The 21608-nt window shown below is 44.5% G+C and overlaps 2 protein-coding genes across 16 annotated transcripts in view; one reads left to right on the top strand and one right to left on the bottom strand.

Annotated features, from left to right (window-relative positions):
* The window catches only part of RHBDF2 (rhomboid 5 homolog 2), a 104993-nt gene extending 97746 nt beyond the window's left edge, over window positions 1–7247 (top strand). For all 9 annotated transcript variants that reach the window (XM_061616303.1, XM_061616306.1, XM_061616302.1 and 6 more), the window contains 3 exons: window positions 327–427; window positions 906–1059; window positions 5023–7247. In XM_061616303.1, the coding sequence (XP_061472287.1) occupies window positions 327–427; window positions 906–1059; window positions 5023–5442 (675 nt within the window). In that variant the 3' untranslated portion in view covers window positions 5443–7247. The remainder of the gene's footprint in view (window positions 1–326; window positions 428–905; window positions 1060–5022) is intronic.
* Window positions 7248–7276: 29 nt separating this feature from the next.
* The window catches only part of AANAT (aralkylamine N-acetyltransferase), a 34817-nt gene continuing 20485 nt past the window's right edge, over window positions 7277–21608 (bottom strand). For all 7 annotated transcript variants that reach the window (XM_061616313.1, XM_061616312.1, XM_061616315.1 and 4 more), the window contains 3 exons: window positions 13793–14061; window positions 12906–13060; window positions 7277–8311 (listed from right to left, as the gene is read on the bottom strand). In XM_061616313.1, coding sequence (XP_061472297.1) covers window positions 8006–8311; window positions 12906–13060; window positions 13793–13949 — 618 coding nt within the window. In that variant the 5' untranslated portion in view covers window positions 13950–14061 and the 3' untranslated portion in view covers window positions 7277–8005. The remainder of the gene's footprint in view (window positions 8312–12905; window positions 13061–13792; window positions 14062–21608) is intronic.

Here is a 21608-nt window from a genome sequence, read left to right as displayed (position 1 = left end):
TTGCTTATCCCATGCCCCACCCCCTTCACCCCCCATTCTAACCCAGTTCATGGAAGCATTTCAAGGGAATGCATAAATTAACTGTGTTCTGTGGGGAGTAACTGTTTCTCGCCATGAGCCCAGGGTTAGGAGAGGATGATCGCTAACTACCACCAGGTGTGGAATTTTGTACATAAAGGAGCCCCTAAGTTCAGTTGCAGGTTAAACAAGCATCAATCCCAACACAGTAAGATCGTGTTCAGAGGCTTTTCTCCCTCCAGCTTCCACTTGTCTACACACACTTTAATGATCTCTCTCTCTCTCTCTCTCTCTCTATTTTTCCCCAGGTACACTGCATGGATGAAGTCTGTGGCCTCTTGCCATTTCGGAACCCAGAGAGTCCTGATCAGATTTATAGACTCTGGCTGTCCTTATTCCTTCATGCAGGGTAGGAAAGAAGATTGTGGTGGTGGTCCAATGCCTTGGGAGGGACAACCTGAGCTTTGAGGTGGCTCTGTTTTTTCCTGGTTGTGGCCTGGACATATGGTCTTGACTTGGTTGCCCAGGACTTTATCCTGCATGAATGCTTAGCCTTTCCTTTGACCTCACACACACATACACCTGCTACCCTGAGTTTGGCCTGGGGTTCCTGGAATTTGGCTTTTGGTTTTGAGTCCTGGCAATGTGCCCCCAGAGCTTATTTCCTTTGGACTGGTTTTTAGTTGACTTTACAACCACTTCTGCAAACCCAGGAACGTGTGTGTTTTTTCCCCCAAATTGCCCAGAGACTGTTTAGCATGACTAACATCACCTGTGAGTTTTCTCGGGCTCATGTGAACATGGATAGGAAGAAAGAGGATGGAAGGAAGGCTGTTTTGATGCAATGAGGAGCTCAGCCTTGAAGCACCTCTGTCTCTGCCCTGTAGGGTTATCCACTGCTTGGTGTCGGTGATCTTTCAGATGACAGTCCTCAGGGATTTGGAGAAGCTGGCTGGCTGGCACAGAATCTCTATCATTTTCATCCTCAGCGGCATCACAGGCAATCTGGCTAGTGCCATCTTCCTTCCGTACAGAGCAGAGGCAAGTACCATCTTCCCTTCATACAGTGGGGAGGCTAGACTCCTTTTTGAGGGCGAATCCTATATGTTAAACAGTGAATCCGTTAACTGAGTGGCAGTCCTTATGTAGCCAGAACAGCATGATCCACTCACAAGAGGGACATATCAGCAGGCTTGAGAGATCCCCCTAGATTAGCATTAAAAGAAAACAAATATTTAGAAAGGGGAAATCCTAAAGGGGGGGTATGAAGCCTTTCCCCCACAGAAGACCTTTGGGCATTGAGGGGGAAGGTCCGATGAAGGTTTTGAACCATGAACGTGGTCAGAAGCCTCCATGCAACTGGGAAACTTGCATTATCAGGGTTCTCAGTCATGTGGAGGCTTTTAAGTGCATTCATCTGAATGTGCTTAGAATCTCCCTTCTTATTCAGTGCAGGACAGTCAGCGTGTTGTGTGTGAGCCTGGGGCATCGGGGACAGCGCATGTGCCCTCTGCATACACACTCCCTTCTCACGTGTTGCTTGAACGCCCATACAGGGATTAAGATGGACTTTTGCTCTGAAAACATCTGGACCCATTGTAGATGTTACTGTGGAGTAAACTAGCTAATGGGGTTTTAAAAGGGAAATATGTGAGCTGCGTCTAGCAAATGGGCCTTCTGTTGAGCTCTCTTGCCCTGGAGGGATTATTTCAGGAGCTGCTTTCCCTTAGCTTTATCCTTCCACCTCCTTCCTTTCTTTTGGCACGTGGCTGAAGCAGCCTGAGAGGCGAAGATGATGTGACTGCAGGTGACTGATGTCATTGCCCTAAGCGAGCTGCCATGGCTGGCTGCCAGCTGACTCCTGGCCTAGCACAGGCATGTGAGAGCAAAAGGAGGCACCATTTCAGATTCCTGGCTTGCTTATTAGGGAAGGATGAGAAGGGAAATTTTGGAGAGAGTCATAAGCATCTTTAGCCAGCAAGGGGGAACTATCCTTTCACCCAAACTTTGAATTTCTCTCCCACAGGATATTTGTGTGTGTCTGTGCTGTTCAGCACGAAGGGTTCTCAGAGTGTCTTTTGAACCAAGGTTAGGTAACGAAGCATCTCACTAGTGTAACATGTTCAGTGCCTGCTCTGGAGCAAAGCTGTTCTGGCTTAGGGTGGCCTTTCCCTTGCAGGCAGTGACCAAATACTGCATACCAGGGCTGGGAACACTGAGGCAGAGGCTAAATGTGACCCTTGCGACCTCTGTGTCTGTCTCTTGGGACACTCTTCTAGGCCACCCCCTGAACTGCCCTGCTCGACACCCTCCATGAGTGCTTTTGCCTGACTGGAATGTGTCCCTGAACTGTGACAATGCTTCTTGCTTGATTAGATGGAGAAGTGTGTTTGTGTGGAAACCTGACTTCTTATGTGGCCTGAATGTACCCTGCTGTACAGTGGCAAGAGTGAGATCCATTGCTCTGCCCAGTTTTTCTTCTGGCCCTACCCACCCCTGCAGCGAGAGGCCCTCAGAAGGTTGCACATGATAGAATGCAGCCTTTGGGGTAATAAAAGGTCCCCCCCAATGCTATACAGTAACAGCAAACTCATTCTCTGAGTGCCTATTCAAAATGACACTATCTGTGCACAACAAGGGAGGTATCAGCAGGCTTGGGAGAACCCCATAGTGTGTTGTTGTTATGTGCCTTCAAGTCAATTTTGACATATGGTGACCCTATGAATCAGTGACCTCCAATAGCAGACCCAAAGTTTACAGAGGTCCAAACTCATTTTTGGAGGGGGGGGGAACCAGGAGTAGACGTGTGCTGGCCAAGATTTTGGGTTTGTGTGCCCAAGAAATTCTGTTGCTTAGAAAACAAAAACCCTATCTGAAGTCCACAATTTAGAGGCATAGAATTTTTTGGGGAACAAGTTTAACTGTCTCCCCACCTTTTGGGGCAGGGTTTTTCTCTCTCTCTCTCTCTCTCTCTCTCTCTCTCTCTGGTGGTGGTGGTGATACGTGTTTTTATACCACATTATCTTTAGGATGCAAAGCTGTGTTTGAGAACTCTTTCACCGGGGGGGTCATTCAAAACCATTAGACCTATGGTGCCTACTTCAACAATTAGTCTGAACTAGCCTTTAGCTGTCTAGCCTCCATATTAAGTAACCAATGAGAACAAATTGCACTCTAGTCCTGCAGGAAATGGGGAAACAAATACAAAGCAGTGAGGAATTTTGGATTGGATGTAATTTCATTAAGAAGGCTCAGACATACAAGTGTGTGTGTGTGTGTGTGTGTGCGTGTGTACACACACACACACATACGCGGTCTCCTGTCAAAAAGGGGCAGTATAAGAAACTGAAAAGTTTGCAGTAAGGTGGAAGTTGGTACTGAGGTGCCAGTGCATCTTTTCTGGCAGTTCTTTGAAGTTATGGGTAGCATCCCTGGCTTCATTCTCTGAGGCAGAAATGGGGCAAGATGATGTTTTAGTTAACAGTAGCTCTTTAGCCTCCATGTGCTGGACCAGCACGTGTTGGCTGCCCTATTTCTTCACACGTGAGGGTGCCCACACCCTTTTTTTTATTTGATGCAGCAGGCAGGTGGCTAATCTGAGGTCCTGATAGGCTCTAAAGGAGATCACCCATCTAATCCCTCAGGACAGCATCAACAGATTCTCAGCATCTAGCCTTGTGGGGCAGAGGCTGCCATTGGCTGCTAAGTCACTTGAAGCCCCTGAGCCATCCCGTCCGAAATGATTCTAAAGCATCATGGCTTCTTTCCTTCCTTAGGCATACCTGCCTTTGGTGGGCCCCCCTTGATAGGCATTTACCTGGAAACTGGAATGAATTAATGCAGAATACCCATGCAAGTTCCCCACCCTTTGTGGTTCTAGGAGTTGTCCTATGCTGCTGTCAATTCCCTTTTTGGGGTACAATACTTAACTGCCAACTGAACAGCATCCTATAATTGGAGAGGTATCTTTACTTGTTTGGGTGTTACTCTTTAAAAATTATAATAATAATAAATTATTATTATTAACGTTAGGACCACTTAAGTCCTTGTTTGTGGCACCATTTTACAAATGAATGCATTGTGGAGGTGGCTTTCACCTTTTTTATTTTTAACTTTTCAGTTCATTTGAGTGTCAAAATGAATTGCGTTCTAATATAAAGAGGTTATTGTTAATCCCTTTCCATGACTGTAGCTTTCATGTGTGAACCTTTTTTGTCACACCCCTTCCTTCAGTCGTGCTTTATGGATACAAAAGGAGCAAACGTTTTGTGCTTAGAGAAGGCGAACGCTGCAACTGTTATAAATTATTGAAATTAAGCCAATTCACTGTCCTTCTAGGTGAGGAGCTGTATTGGACACTGTCATTCAAATCTGGCTTCTGTGTCCTTATCAGACATTGCCCGTAGAGTTTTGAGGCTATCTTTGCCTTCAGGAGGACTAAAATTGTACCACATAGTGTTATTTTATTACTGCTACAACTACAATACCCTCATATTCTCAGGATGCTGAATTCTGAGCTTGGTGCAAACTGTATGGTGATACTGCCCTACTGCAGAAAGTGTAACCCTGGCGTTAGGCTACTTCCTCAGGAAGTATGGGATGGGCCAACTGCAGTGCTTGCATCTTCATGTGATTGGCTGAATGACTGACTGTATGCCTGTGTGAGTGCAGGCAGGGGGGAAGCATGGTATATGCCATTCCTGGAGGACCCTCATCATGTCTAATCCTGCATTTGAGGAAGGCAAAAAGAAAGGAAGGCCATTCTAAAAGGCCCCAACCAGCCAAGATGGGCTGTGCTCCCTTTGCTGAGTTCTAGAATCCCACCACTACAGCATGATAAATCACTGTATTTATGTGTCAAAAACTTCAGGGGCTCTACTACCCATTTGCTTATTCAGGCTTCTCTGTGGTAGAGAGAGGGAGGAGATAATCCTGGCTAGCCTAATGGTGGGATGCATGCTGCCATAACTTATTTTAAAATTCTCTTTCTTTTCTCTCCCCTAGGTGGGCCCTGCAGGATCCCAGTTTGGCTTGTTAGCCTGCCTTTTTGTGGAGCTCTTCCAGAGCTGGCAGGTCCTAGAGAAGCCCTTGAAGGCTTTCCTGAATCTTTCTGGGATCGTCCTCTTTCTCTTCATCTGTGGCCTCCTGCCATGGATCGACAACATTGCACACATATTTGGCTTCCTCAGCGGTCTCTTGCTCTCATTTGCCTTCCTGCCTTACATCACCTTTGGCACTATGGACAAGTACCGCAAACGGGTCATGATCATCGTCTCGCTGCTGGTCTTCATTGGACTCTTTGCATCGCTTGTCATCTGGCTCTATGTGTATCCTATTAATTGGCACTGGATTGAGTACTTCACCTGCCTGCCTTTCACTGCCAAGTTCTGTGAGAAGTATGAGTTGGACCAGGTCTTGCATTGATAGAGCTGGGAGGCTGTTGAATGGGGCTTATGGGACAGAATTTTAAACTTGGATACTGCCAGATTTTGAACGAAAGAGGAATGGATGCAGCCAACTCTGGCAGAAAAAGGCAGAATATTTGTTTTCTTCAGCTTCCCTTTGAAATGCTCATGTACCACTCATGCTGTATTATGCTGAAGCAGAACAACTGGTTGGGTGCTGTCACCTTTTGTAAAAACCTCCCAGATGCAAGGGATAAAATAATAAGCAGACCTCTCTCTTGTATGTTCCCCTGTAACAGTTTTGGGCATAAAGTAGCCATTATTGGGTGGTATAGCCTTGAACCAAGATCATCCCCCTGGTGCTATCTTGGATCCAAACTGGGCCAGAGGCTTTCCCACTACAGTGCCTGCAGCAGATGGCAACTTCTTGCTGAAGCTTTGATGCCAAGATACCTCCCACAGTTTGGAGTATAGGAGATAATTGACCAGCTCTGCCTCTTATGCAAAGTCCCTTTTGATGAGCTGCCAAAGGAGCCAATGACATCCATGGGACTGACAGGGCCCTTCATGGGATGGAGGCCTGGCAGGAAATTACTTTAAAAGAGCACCATAGTGGTGAGGCAACATCCTTTTGAACTATTTATATTTACTGTCTGCCTGTCTCTATGGTCTCCTACTTGAAGTTCCTCTTTTAATGCAATTCTTGGTCTTTGGGGTTCCTTTCCTAATGCCTTTTGGCACAAGATGGTGCTTGGACTTTGTGGCAATCTTCCCCGCCTTAGTGCCTTTTTGTGGTACTATGAATTGTACTGTGAAAACAAATAGCCCCATCTTTTTGTCCAAGGGGTGTTTTATATGCATTTCCCCTCTCCTTTATATTTGCAATCTCTGTCATTAGAGCCAAACACTTTCAGGCAAGTAGCACTGATGCCTTTAAAGAAACCTTGTGCCATCTGTAACAAATGCTGGTAGCTAGTCCAATATCTATGTTGGGTGAATAAATACAGTGGGCAGGGATTTCTGTAGAAGCAGACTTGAAGGACATCTTCACTCTGATAAAGAGGCCAGACTCATTCTGTAGTGACATATGAGATTGTGGGATGGGTGTAGGAATGATACATTTGGTCTAAATAAATTAAATGTAAATCTATCAAATGGGTATGTGTGTACAAATAGTAGTAGTAGTAGTAGTAGTAGTAGTAGTATCATCACCATTGTTAATTAGTGCCTTATTCAGGATGGAAATAGCTTCCTTGCAAGTAACTCCATATAAGAGATACTGAGGTATCTACAGAATGTTGTTGCGCTAACTGACTTTTTAGGAGTTTTCCCAGAAAAAATGTTAAAAAAACACCCCAAACCCACCCCTCTTATTTAATGTGTAATTTCTTCCTCATCACTTGCTTTTGCAAGTGTGCATGAGAGTGCCATCATGGCACAAGAGGTTGATCTGCAGAAGCCCCCCCCCCCGGAAGAGACCTATGGCTGCCATCCAGCTGTCTAGCATCATGCAGCTAATGCTGGAAGAGCTCTATCCTCACTACGTTGCTCACGGTGTCTAAACAGCCGTTTCCCCACTTGCATCACTCTCTGCCCTTGGAGGCTCATTCTGTATACCACTCTGATGTCCCTTCGTGCTCTGTGCAGGACGGTCGGCTGATCTGCGTATGAGTAATTTTAACTTCTTGCATCCTTTCTGTCCACTTCTTACAAAGTTGTAAACCTGCCCCTGGCCTGTGCAAAACTACTTTCTAACTGCTATCATTGTCTGATTTGATTACATAACGGGGAGTGTTGGAGGAAGGACAAATAAAAAGCAAGAACCTTTTAGAAAAAACACATTTATTTGCTGACTTTACAAAGTGTATGGCAAGAGGAAAATGGCATGGGGGGAGGGAAAATAAATGTTTTCTCTTGCTTAGTGGAAGGAGCTATAAATATTTACTTGCATGCAGGGCTAGCCTTCATGCCTTGGCTCACCAAGATAATGTACATTTAAATCCAGCTATTTTGTGATTCGTAACACTTGAAGCAGATACATTACACTTATTTATTATGAAACCATTCCCCAACCCCAGAGCTATTAAGAAACAGGCACCTGCTCTGAGCATGAGATGGACTTAGAAGCAAGCTAAGTATATCATTTTTGGATCAAAAAAATTCTTCTCAGTTTTTACTTCCACTGCAGCTGTAGATGAGCTAGAATGAGAAAATGCCCACACCTACATCTGATCATAACTGAATGTGTAATACTTTTTTAAATTCAGTTATGTTGCTGCCATAAATTACAATGCACACAATGCTGCCATAAACTACAATGATCTGTCAGTCTACATATTGCAGTCGTTCCCAAACCTCTTTAAAAAGGATCCATCAGTTACTTTTTGAAAAAGATCTGTTTGGCTAACCCACCACTGATGTGGAAGGCCCGTATCCCAATGAACAGAACTTGGTGACCCACCTACAGGAACCCCCTAACCCATTGGTGGGTCCCATCTGAAGATTTGGGAATCGCTGGAAAATTGGTCTTGTCAGCCACTATGATCGCCAGCCAGAAATGGATGGGAAAGGGAGGCACAACCTCAGCAGCCACTGTTTCTGCGCATGAAGGCATGGCCATGAACAGCATAGTTCATCTCAATGAAATTCAGTGAGCCCACAGTGATCTCACAGGGGCCTAACACCTTGAAGCCACACTTGGAGTAAAAAGGGATAAGGAAATCCTCGCACATCAAGGTAGCCCGGCGCACATACGGGAGGCAGCACAGGTACTGTAAGTAGCGCCACATCAAGATGGAGCCTTTGCCTTGCTGGCGAAAGGTGCGATGCACTGCCAGAACATGGATGTGGACTGTGGTGCCATGGGGCTTGTGCAGGGTCAGAGCATCCTGCCAAGGGAGGCAAAAGAAAAAGAAGATTGCTATTAGAGATTTAGTTCCATCCACCTGAACACATTAGTGCAGGCCCACTTCACCACTTATAGCAGGCAAGTAACAACTGTGTCTTCTGGGCCCCATTCACACCAGACGTTTATTCCGCTTTAAACAGTCATGGCATTCCCCAAAGAATCCTGGGAAGGGTAGTTTGTAAAGAGTGCTGAGAGCTGTTCAGAGACTCCTATTCTCACATTCCCAAAATGGTTTAGTCAATCCTTCTTCTTAGAGAACTCGCAATTGTAGCTCTATGAGGGGAATAGGGGTCTCCTAACAACTCTCAGCACCCTTCAAAAACTACATAGCCTTTGTTCTGAACAACAACAATCTGTTGTTTTGGGGGAAAATTGAACATTATGTCCATAGATCTGATATAGACTAATGTGATGTGACTTGCAGTGAGGGCATATTTATGCAAACAGAGGGGTTTGTGATTCAACCTTCCTCCATTTCCCTACTAATACCATTCACTATCAATACATGTTGGGGGCCTGTGAGGAACTGTCGGCAGGGAAGCCCTTAGAGGTGAGCTGGGGGGGGGGAACCAAACTGAGCTCAGTGGCAGTTGTTTGAATGTCTGCAGTGAGCTAGGGTGGCAAAAAGCAAGTGTCTAACCCTTTTTCCCCAAGGTTCTACGGGTTGTTTGGGTACTAACTACAAAAATAATCTTCCTTCAATTAGCTTTAAATTATGTTTCCTTTTCATTTTCCACTTTGATGTCATCTGCACTAGGTAAAAATCAGTGGCCCTCTGTAGGATGCACACCTTAACGTGGTGAGGGGGTTTGAGAGTGCTGAAGAAGCTGAGAGCAATGCCGTCAGGAGTCTAGACCAAGAGGTTAGACTCCTAGCAGGGGCACTCAAGGCGGAATGGTCAAAGCCAGACCAAGATGCATCCAAACTCAGAGGAAGGCAATGGTAAACCACCTCTGAATATCTCTTACCACAAAAACCCTATGAACAGAGTATACAAAATGCAACACGAGATAGTGCTGGAAGATGAGACCCCCAGATCAGAAGGTACTCACCAAGCTACTGGGGAAGAACAAAGGGCAAGTACGAGTAGCGCTGTGACTAATGACACAGCTGGGTCAAAGCCAAAAGGAAGCCCAGAGGCTGATGTGCACACATGCGAAAGGAGAGTCCGGAGTTGTAAGACGCACACAATAGGAACATGGATTGTGAGAAGCATGAACCAGGGAAAGTTAGAAATTGTCAAGCAAGAAATGGAACGTATCAACATTACAATACTTGGCATGAGTAAATTAAAATGGATGGGAATGGGACGTTTTCAATCAGACAACTACAAAATATTTTATGTAGGAAATGAGAAATTAAGAAGAAACGGGGTTGCTTTAATAGTGAGAAGTGATGTAGCAAAAGCAATTAGGAGCTACAACGCAAGGTCTGAGCAAGTGACATCAATGAGATTAAAGGGGAAACCTATTATCAATCAGAGTAAAGCTAAAGAAGAAGAACAAAGCAATCATAATGCCAAAATACAATTTAAATAACATCCCAGAAGAATATAAAGATCAAATAAGGAACAGGTTTGAGGCTTTAAACTTAGTTGACAGAGAATCAGAAAAACTATGGAGTGAAGTCAGAGACATTATCAAGGAAGAATGCAAAAAGACAATACCTCTAGTTAAAAAGAGAGAAAGCCCTCAATGGATGACTGAAGAAACTCTTAAAATGGTCAATGAGAGAAGGAAAGCAAAAGCAAGAGGAGATAGAAACACGGTCAGAACCCTAAATGCAACTATACAATGACTAGTACGTAGGGATAAAGAGAACTATTACAATAGTTATTGTATAGAAATAGAAGAGGACAACAAAAAGGGAAGAACAAGAACCCTATTCCAAAATATTAGGGAAATGAAAGGGAAATTGCCACCCTGGGGTGCTGTGAGAAGGGCGAGATAAAAATCAAATTATAAATAAATAAATAAAATTTAAACCAAGAGTAGGGATGTTGAATAATCAACAGGGGAACAAACTGACTGACCAAGATGAAATAAAAGGAAGATGGAAGCAATACACTGAAGAACTCTATAAAAGAGATGCAAGGATGAGAGATTCATTCATGGAGGAACCGTATGATGAAGAACCAGAAATTTTAGAATGTGAGGTGAAAGCTGCTCTTTAAAATACAGATGGCATACCAATAGAGTTGCTACAAGCTACTCAGACTGAATCTGTCCAAATTTTGAAAAAATCTGTCAAGAAATATGGAAAACTAAACAATGGCCCACAGACAGGAAGCGTTCAATATACATTCCAATTCCAAAGAAAGGGGATCCCAGGGAATGCAGTAGTTAATTATCGAACTATTGCCTCAATATCTCATGCAAGTAATGCTCAAGATTCTACAACAAAGGCTCTTACCATATATGGAGCGAGAAATGCCAGACATCCAAGCTGGATTTAGAAAGGGAAGAGGCACCAGAGATCATATCACAATCATACGTTGGATAATGGAACGGACCAAGGAATTTCAGAAGAAAATCACCCTGTGCTTTATAGATTACAACAAAACCTTTGACTGTGTAGATCATGAAAAACTATGGAATGCTTTAAAAGAAATGGGGTGCCACAGCGTCTGATTGTCCTGATGTGCAACCTATACTGTGGACAAGAGGCTACTGTAGGGACAGAATATGGAGAAACTGGTTCCCCATCGGAAAGGGTGTGAGACAGGGGTGTATTTTATCACCTTATTTATTTAATCTATACACAGCACACATCATACGGAAAAAAGGACTGGACCAAGATGAAGGAGGTGTGAAAATTGGAGGGAGAAATATCAATAATTTAAGATACACAGATGATACCATACTACTAGCAGAAACCAGTAATGATTTAAAACGAATGCTGATGAAAGTTAAAGAGGAAAGCACAAAAGCAGGACTACAGCTGAAAGTCAAGAAGACTACAGTAATGATAACAGAAGATTTATGTAACTTCAAAGTTGACAATGAGGACATTGAACTTGTCAAGGATTATCAATACCTCGGCACAGCCATTAACCAAAATGGAGACAATAGTCAAGAAATCAGAAGGCGGCTAGGACTGGGTAGGGCAGCTATGAGAGAGCTAGAAAAGGTCCTCAAATGCAAAGATGTATCACTGAACACTAAAGTCAGGATCATTCAGACCATGGTATTCCCAATCTCTATGTATGGATATGAAAGTTGGACTGTGAAAAAAGCAGATAAGAGAAAAATCCACTCATTTGAAATGTGGTGTTGGAGGAGAGCTTTGCGTAAAAGACAAATAATTGGGTGTTAGAACAAATTAAACCAGAGCTACCATTAGAAGTTAAAATGATGAAACTGAGGTTATCATACTTTGGACATATCATGAGAAGACATGATTCACTAGAAAAGACAATCATGCTGGGAAAAACAGAAGGGAGTAGAAACAGAGGAAGGCCAAACAAGAGATGGATTGATTCCATAAAGGAAGCCACAGACCTGAACTTACAAGATCTGAACAGGGTGGTTCACGACAGATGCTCTTGGAGGTCACTGATTCATAGGGTCACCATAAGTCGTAGTCAACTTGAAGGCACATACAAACAAAAATCTATGGAATGCAGCTTTACCCACAGCTGTGTGATCCCAGGGCACGGAGGAGCTGCAGGCAAGAACTCTCACATGTAGTCCATGCATGCAATAATTCTTGTATGTGGCCCCCAGCTTTGCACACACATGCATGGTCCTTGTAGGGGGCAGCAGCAGAGCCCCCAATATCACACCAGCACTGGGACCCATAAACCCTATGGGTGGCCCTGCAAAGCTGACCGCAAGGGAGAGTGCTGTAGGCACTCTTTGCCCAGGGTGCTATTTATCCTAGAGCCACCCCTGATTGTAGGGGGACACAACAAACAATTCTGTCATTCCCTTCCCTGATAGTGTAATAGAGTGAGACTGCCAGTCTCCAAGGCTAGATGAAGAAGTCTCTGTTCCCATAGCATTGAACCGTAGCAGGCTACAACGACAGTGCGATTGGCCAGCCCTGCAAAGCTTTGGGGCTAGTTAAACAAAAAGCTCTGCTCATTTAGCCCCGTACCTGAGAGGCACAATGGAGGGAGGCGAAAGTTTTACCTCCCTTTCTGTGGTATAAGAAAAAGTTGGGGTGCCTGGCCTCTTCTCTCCACCCTCAAAGCTTCTGAAAAGGAACTGGTACTGCCTCTACTACCCTTGTTAGCATTTAAAGAAGACACTCCCAGGTAATAAAAACTTGCAGTGAATGACCACTTTTTCATTGGTGTCCTTGTGGGTCCACAAGTATATAGGCTCATGGAAAGAGAGAACAATGTAGCCTCTTCACCAGCCAGGTGAAGGGATGTTATAGCAGAGGGCTGCAAGAAACATGGAGCTCATTCATCCAAAGTGTGTGGGGAGTGGGAGCACAGTTCCCAAGCCATATGTACTCTCCATTCGTATTAGCAAGTGTTGTGCATTTAGGCTGGATTCAGCCAGCCTTCACTCCTCGTCAATTACACAATGAGAAAGTGATGCATTTAAAAGGATTATATTTCTTACCTGGCTGAGTCTTTCCTGATCCCAGAGAGAGCCAATAACAAAAGCAACTAGTCGGCCTTCTTCAAACCAGCCAAGCGACAACTCAGGACACAGGTTCAGAAAGTGGCAGATCTCATCCAGGTGGAGGGGGCAGTCTCCTGACACTGAAATGAATGCTGTGGAGGACAACAAAGAGAAGAGTTAATGTGCTGCTGACCAGCGTCGGGCTGCAGCTTTTCGGTGCCCAGAGATACTAGACCTGCCCTGAGAACAAAGATGAAAACATGGAATGAGATTGGAATCAAAACCCTGAATCTGGTGAATTGCACTTTTCAGGATAATTTGATTCCTATCTGACTTCTTCCTGCTTCTATTCTAGAAGTGAAGGTGAGGTTCTGAGGGTGGGCAAGACAGAATAGTTTATCCCTTTCCTCTTGTGATAAGATGTCTCTCTCAGTTACACTTTTTTTAGAACTGTTCATCATGTAGGGTAAAAAGGTAACAAATTCTCAGCTATGCATGAGAAATAACTACCATTAAGGCACATTTTAGAAACTTCAGGTAGATAATGGCCTAAATCACCAAGTGCACGAGCTAACAGATTCTGTCCTATGTGACTGAAATAATTAACTAATAAATGTACTAGTCTGAGAAGACTTTGCAACATGTCATTTTGCTTGATGATGAATGAATGAACGGCAATATCTATTGCTGCACCAATGAACTGCTTTTTAAAACTCACTCCTAAGTTTAAACACCTCGTACATTTTCTCTCTTACTCCACCATCACTAAAAAAAACCCCTGTAATTTGGTGCTTCTAAAGTAGCGAAGTCCCTTTTATTTGTTTTGGGAATGAGGTTAAGGACAGTTGAGAAAGAACAAGGAGGCGGATGAGGTGGTGCCTTACCTTCTCTCTCAATTTCAAACACGCTAATGGCATCCTCAGGGGTGAGGCACCGGAACTCGCTGGCAGGAAGGGTGTGTCGGCGTTGGTGCCGCGGGAAGCTCTGCGGAGGTCTGAGGTGAGTGGGTTTGAGAAAGGGCAAGGTGCCGATTACAGACATCCTCTCTGTTTATTTCTGTGCCTTCCGTAAATGCTCTGCCACCTTTGGGAGTCAGCACGTCGCTATTTCAGTCAACCGCCTCCAGCGGCAGTCAGCCAGCAGCTGAAAGTGCCTGCCAAACACACATCAGGTTAAGTTGTTTGCATCTCTTTATATGTACTTGCATCTACTGTGACTTCAGGCGCCTTAGTTGTCATCGCCACCGCCGCTATGGAAATGAAGGCCCACCACAGGTCACGGAGGTGGGTCCTTTTTCTTGTCCAGCTCACAAAAGCAAAGCCCAGCAAATGCCCAGATGCTGTGCATTATTGCAGTAATAACAGAGGAATGGACCAGAAATGGCTTTTATACTTGGTGACTTGCTACCAGGGTTAAGTGGCAAGATAGGCAGGGTTAATACATTGACGTGAACTGTGAATATATGGTTATTCTGAGGTCATCCAGAAGCTGGATCGGATGACTCAAAAGCGTTTTTAGGACCTAATCCTGACAGATACGGATTGCCTCCTGCTAGGTGCTGGACCCTTCTGATTGCATCGGCATGAGAGAGAACTCAGTCAAGAAGAGCAGGCCAGGTCCCCACATAGAATCAGGCTCCTAATGCTGTCAAACCAATCTCCTGCTAGAAAGCTTTCCTGTAATTATTACTTAACCAGCCAAATCACAGGATATGGGGCCAGAGTTATTTTCCTTCGAAAGAAGAAACCAGTCGTGGGGAAAAGGGTTTATTATTCTAAAGGAAATTAAAAGGTACTGGAAAATAATCTAAAAGGTGGTGGATTATCTTATTTAGGGAGGGAACCTTAGTTTTGAAAGGGCAAGTAAACCAGGTGCTGTTACAGCATTAATACTGCAGACAATCCCCTTAGCAAGAAATCAGCTTTCTTAAACCCATCAGCCAGTGACAAAGACACCCAGCTAAACATTCCAGGCCAGGTTGGGAAAACACATTCCCTGGCTCCTAGCCCTCAAATTTAACAATTCTGTTGTGAATTTCCTCCATTTCTACACCTACACACCCACACCCAGAGAGTATTATATTCATTTTGAACTAGTGTCTTAACTGCACTTACAGACTGCTGGATGCAAGCTCAGCAGAACGGAGGAAGCACTTTTCAGTGATGTCTCCTCTCCCCTTCAGTCCCACCCCCCTAAATTTGCTCCAGGGGTTTGGGGGAGCCCGCAGAGCAAATGGGGGGGTGGAGTGGGAGGGGAAATTGCTGATGGAAGCCTTACCATCAACTGAGCAACACCATTGGGTACAACCCAATATCTTTAAAAGCCTGGGAGAACAGGAAAGTCTTAGCCTCTCGATCATTACTTTAGAGCAGGGATGGGGAGCTTGAGGCCCTCCAGCTGTTATTGAACTACAACTCCCATCAGCCCCAGCCAGCATGGGAACGGAGTTGTACCCCAGCAACATCTGGAGGGCCACAGGTTCTATATCCATGTTCTGAACTATGAAAGTGCCCAACGACACGGAGCATTCTTATTCCAGACACCATATTTCAATAGATTCCCTGATTTCACACATTTAAAAAAAATAAATCAAGTAAGCCTGGGCCCTTCCTAAACTTGAACCTCAGATATCTACAAGGATGCCTCTTGTTCATCCTTTTAAGCAATTAAATCAATAACTGTATCCCTGAAACATATTTATCATACATTCTAGACAGAATGGTCTGTGTGGGTTTGAGCAGATGTCTAATGAGCTATAAAATCTACAGAAAAATCAGCAGCCAAGCCAAGCTGATGCACATTATGATTTATTCACATTGCCTATTTTTGGCATTCATTATAGACCTAGTGCTTTCTGAGCTGTGAACTGAGTTGGAGGCATCAAGGTACATGCATGATTCACGAACTGTCTATTTTGGGCAGCAGCTGCCAGGTTTGGGGCCTGCAGTATGCCAGTGGCAGATGAAGCTCAGGCTCTAAACCTCCTTTCAGGCTCTTTCATGAAGCGTTGCTCAAACTTGGATATGGAGAAGGGCCATAGCTCAGTGGTGGAACACCTGCTTTGCATACAGAAGGCCCCAGGTTCAATCACTGGCATTTCTAGGAAGAGATGGGAGAGACTCCTGCCTGAATTCCTGGAGAGCCACTGACAGGCAGGGTAGACAGTACTGTGCTAGATGGATCAATGGTCTGACTCGGTGTAAGACAGCTTCTGGCATTCTTATATGGATATGTAGTTCCTATGTTCCAGTGCAAAAAAAAAAAAAAGGAAAGCAGTAAACAGATGTCTACATTCTCATGTAATTATAGGCTGGCTACACTGTTAATGGGATCTGAAGAAAAAGCCAGACAAAATAAATGCGGCACTAGCAGATGTGGCTGCACTGAAAAACGTGGGCAGTACCGTTGGATTAAGAGAGTGCTGCCATTTCCTGTGATTGGTAGGACTGGTGCTCTTAAACCCATGTGAATGTCCATGCAGATTTTTTTTTAATGCAGCTTCACTGGTGAGGCAGAAAGTGCTATTGGATGCAGAATTCTTAGTTTACACCGCATTCAAGGAACACAAGAATATATACGTATAATATTTGTGTCAACTGTCATACCCTTGACGGCAGCATTCCATGGGGGGGCAGAGCTGGGAGGCAAGCGAGGATTGCAGACCAGCGGGTGAGCAAGTCAGACATGAGGCGAGGAACAAGGAGGGAGAGCGAGGCAGCCTGGGCGAGCCACAGAGGAGCAGTCAGGACAACCCGGGGTAACTCCCATCAACAGTCCTGCTCTGCTGTTGCTGCCCCTCCCCCCCTGCACCAACAGCCTCAGCGGCGGGAGAACAGGACGGTTGCTGAGGCGCTGCCCCGGCCGCGTGTGTGCATCTCTGGGGGTTGGGAGTCCCTGGGTATTTGTGTGCGGCTATGTAGGTGTGTTTAGGAGTCCCAGGTTGGCCAGCAAAGTGAGCGGGGTTGTGATGGTGGCAGCAGTGAGCGAATTATAATCATAGAAACGGCAGGCTGCATGGATACAGCATCTAGGATAACATAGCCAGTGGGCCTAAATGCTCTTTCCACACAAGGGGAAGTGATTCACGGAGATGCGAAAGAGCTTTGTCAAAGGCAGAAGCTGAAACAACACTGTTCCTTCTAGAAGATTCTATGTCTAGAGACAGAGATGTACTAATCCATATCTATGTGCACAGAATGGGGCCCAGTTCAGTTAAAATTCATACTCCTGGTAATTTAACTGCAAACAGTCTATCAGCATTGGAGCTACTAATTTAGTTCTGCTGGTAAAGACTATAAAGAATTTGCTTGCACCGCAATCTTCATCAAGTATCATTCCCTATCCCCTGAGATTATGTAATATTTAATGAGTTAACTGTTTATATGTATACTGCTATTTCATTGAAAAACATCAAAGTGGTTTACAAGCTTAAAAAAATCTGTACAGTAAAAATAATTAAAAATACAGTAAAAACAGAGGTCATCTATTGCAAAAAGACATTCCAATTGCCTGCATAAGCCTGGTGGAACAGAAAGGGTTTTTGCAGGCGTTTAAAAGTTAATACAGACAGTGCCTGCTGACAACCCAATGATAAATCCGTTAAAAGCAGGACCATTATTTGTCTAAAACCTCAGTCACAAACCTGCAATATTTAGGATGGCAGGTTGTAGTCTTGAGCATAGCTAATTCTGCTTAAGTTGTAATACCTCCAAAATTTATGAGTCTTTACAGTAGCTGGCCTGTAGTGTTTCACTGTTGCCATTTTCAGTTTATTTTGTACTGAACATATGTTGATACACTTGTATCTTGTATTATGTTTATGTATATACATAAAATCCAAATAAATGTGTATACAAAAAGAAACCTTTTAAATATATGTACAAAACCATGCACAAGACAGTACATAATCAACATATTGATCTTGGCTATGATCCAGTGCAAAGCCACATGCATGTACGCCCTATTGAAATGAGCGTCTCTGTTCAGTTATTAACTGGCTGAGGATTTTGTTAAATCATACAAACAAAAGTTGAGGAGAAAGCACACTTTCCAGATTTGCAGGAAAATGAAACACATAGAACTGGCATCTTGCCTTCAAATTACTGTATTCATCTACTCGGATGAAGTGATCATTTAAAGTATAAAACAAAGAAACAACACTCTGTTCTATGATGGGTATTTCTGTCCTATGATGCTGACTCCAAAGCTTGACAAAGTTGCATTCAGAAAGTAAATGCACTATTTTCTACTCCAACACTCTGTGGGAGTAGAAAATAGTGCATTCACTTTCAGAATGCAACTTTGTCAAGCTCTGGAAGTCAGCATCATAGGTCAGAAATACCAGATCTTACCTGGGCATTAAGTTTTCTTCAAGTATTCAGATACTTGACCCCCCCTCCTCTGGATAGCAAACTGTAGATTTTGCAGAGTCACGGCTAGAAAGAAGGTAATAGCAGACTGTAGTGAATTCTGGTGCGTTTCCAGCTTTTATTCTGCAGAGGCTTTGGGAACTCCAGCTTATGTATTTGTTATTTATAACGCACGTGACGGTACGCTTAAGACATTTCTAAACCCTCATGAGACAGAGAACTGCAAAGGGGCTTGAAGGTGACATGGCAACAAAAGGATCCTAGCAGGCTTTGCTTTCTTGGCATGATTTTCTGCTGAGGGATAAAGTGCTTTAGCTGATTGCTAGCTAGAAAGGGCATTGCAGAAGCCACAGGTGAACAGGCAGACAATAGGTGCTAGCAAAAAAACAGGTGAAGCAAAACCACATTGCATGCTCTTGCTAGATTTATAAACTCTACAGTGACATTTTGTTTGAATTTGAATATTGCTTGGTTAATATTGCAGTTGCTGTACTGGATTTGCCTTTGAGCTGTTGCATTCCATAACTGAATCTGCCAGAGTTGCCACATCAGCAAAGACTTTATATTGTGGAATGGCTTTAAAAAACTCTTTTCTATGCCCAAATATTGGTATGATTAGGTTATGAAGATGTATATACACATTTTAGTTTATTCTGTTGCAGGGCATGGGTAAGAAACATGGAAGGATTATTTATTTATTCATTCATTTCATCTATACACTAGGATCAGGGTTGAGAAGAGAAGACAACCAGGAATGCCATTCAGGCCATGTAGATTTAAGCTTTCCGGGTTTTGTTTTTTAATTAATGAGCTTTTCCAACAACCATCAGAGCCATTTTTGTTGATGTCTTTTTAAATAGAAAAGTGAGTTTTTATAGATTCTATAGAAACTATATGAAAGTTATATCCGTGCAGGTTTTCAGTTCCTGTAGAGAGATTTTCATACCCTTCATTATTTCACAGATAAAAACTATGTGCTTTAACATCTCTGTTCTCGTACCAAGGATCATCCTCCACTACAACACATTTTTGAAGGCTCTTGATTGGATGCTATGTTCAGTCATTCTATAATAGTTTGTCCCTCGCTTATTTAAAGGCCAAACACAAGTTTGTTCTTTTGGCAAAGCTATACTGCATGTTATCAGCGGTTCAAAATATCCCTCAGATGGACTATGCAAAATGGCAGGCTGTGTACTGTTCATGTGCATGCCATTTATCTACATGTGCACTAGAGACAAAATCCACCCTTTTCTGAGATTTCACTTCCAGAGACTCTGTGGAAGTGGAACCCTAAAGAATGCCAATGTTAGCAAATCCTAAAAGCAACCCTGGAGCAAATCCAAAAAGCAGTCCAGGGGCCAACTAGATGCCTATGGAAAGCCCACAAGCAGGACATTAGCACAGCAGTGCTCTCCCCACTTGTGATTTCCAGCATCCTGTATACAGAGCCATACTGCCTCCAACAGTGGAAGTAGAACATAGCCATCTAAGTTGTGGGAGCAAGTTTGATAATTCAGCTGTGCACTATGCGAAGAAGTACTTTTTCTGTCTGCCCAGAATCTTCCAACATTCAGCTTCATTGGATGGCTCTGGGTATCAGTATCGAGGGAGGGAAAAAAATGATAGCCATCAGCCTCAAGTAACACATCATTGGCTGGCAGCAGTAGCTGGGAGGAACCAGCCACACATATAAAGTCAGAGCACCCTAGCGAGGGAGCCTGCTCCACGAGCTAGAGGGAGCCCCAGCTGATGAAGCGTCAAGGCGAGTTAAGCAGCAGAGCGAGTTCGGCAGCAGGGCGAGGAGGCCAGGGCCCCCCACTCTGCCCATCTGTTCCCTGACCTCAACTAAACCACAGTTTCTAACCCATTGACGTAATAAACCTTAAACAAAACTATGCAGGTAAGAAGCCAGCAGGGGTGTGGGGGCTTTCCAGTGTTTTGCACCGCCTGCAGCATGTACGACTATCTGCCTGTTGGACAGAAGTCGTGGGTATGCTCTCGGTGCAATGAGCTCCTGGCTCTCCGGGAATGACTTCATTTCCTTGAGTCCAAGGTGGCGGACCTGGAAAAGCTGAGAGAGGCAGAGAGGTGTGTGGAGGAGGCCTTCAGGGACGTTATAGCTGTGTCCCACTCCAACGATGATAGCTCTCCTGCTATCCTGGACAACGATGGTCTCGGGGAAGGAGAGCATCCAGCTGAGGAAGAGGGAAACGATCCCTTAGAAGGGACCCATTCCTTGGGGGATGAGCAGCTATCCTCTCGTGCCGAGGATATATCTCCAGGGGGTGGAGGGATCCTTGAAGTGGGTGATTCGATCATTAGGAACATAGACAGTGGGGTGTGTGATGGGCGTGTAGACCGCAAGGTGTTTTGCCTGCCTGGTGCAAAGGTTGCGGATATCGCCCATCGTTTAGATAGTTTGGTAGACAGTGCTGGGAAGGAGTCAGTGGTCGTGGTGCACGTTGGCACCAACGACATGGGGAAATGCAGCCGTGAGGTCCTGGAAGCAAAATTTAGGTTGCTAGGTAGGATGCTGAAAGCCAGGACCTCCAAGGTGGCTTTCTCTGAAATGCTACTGGTTCCACGCGCAGGACCAGCCAGACAGGCCCAGCTTCGCAGTCTCAATGCGTGGATGAGACGATGGTGTCGGGTGGAAGGGTTTGGATTTGTTAGGCACTGGGGAACACTTTGGAACAAGCCGGGCCTGTACAAAAGGGACGGGCTCCACTTGAACCAGAATGGAACCAGACTGCTGGCACTTAAAATTAAAAAGGTGGCAGAGCAGCTTTTAAACTGACTGAGGGGGGAAACCCGACAGGAGCTGAGAAAGGTCCGGTTCGGAATAAACCTCCCCCCTGGGATAATAACCAAAGAAATGATGAAATTTTAAAAGGGGTAGGCCTAGAAGTTGGCATAGTAAGAGCAGGGGCACAGGATATAAATTCAGAAGAGCAAAATTACCACAGGCCTAACCACAAGTGCCAAAGACACTTGAAGAGAGACACTGCTTACAAGTGCCTGTACGCTAATGCTAGGAGCCTGCGAACCAAGATGGGGGAACTGGAGTGCTTGGTCTTAGAGGAGAGCATTGATATAGTGAGCATAACGGAGACCTGGTGGAATGGAGAAAACCAGTGGGATACGGTTATCCCTGGATATAAACTATATCGGAAGGACAGGGAAGGACGTATTGGTGGCGGAGTCGCTCTATACGTGAAAGAAGGCATTGAATCCAGCAAGCTCGAAACCCCAAAAGAGGCAGACTCCTCCACAGAATCGTTGTGGGTGGTGATACCATGCCCCAGGAGGGACTTAATACTGGGAACGATCT

This window comes from Rhineura floridana, chromosome 3 (genome assembly GCF_030035675.1).
Source record: "Rhineura floridana isolate rRhiFlo1 chromosome 3, rRhiFlo1.hap2, whole genome shotgun sequence".
Classification (NCBI taxonomy): domain Eukaryota; kingdom Metazoa; phylum Chordata; class Lepidosauria; order Squamata; family Rhineuridae; genus Rhineura; species Rhineura floridana.
Note: the sequence above shows the minus strand (reverse complement) of the source record. Positions and strands in the feature narration are given on the sequence as shown.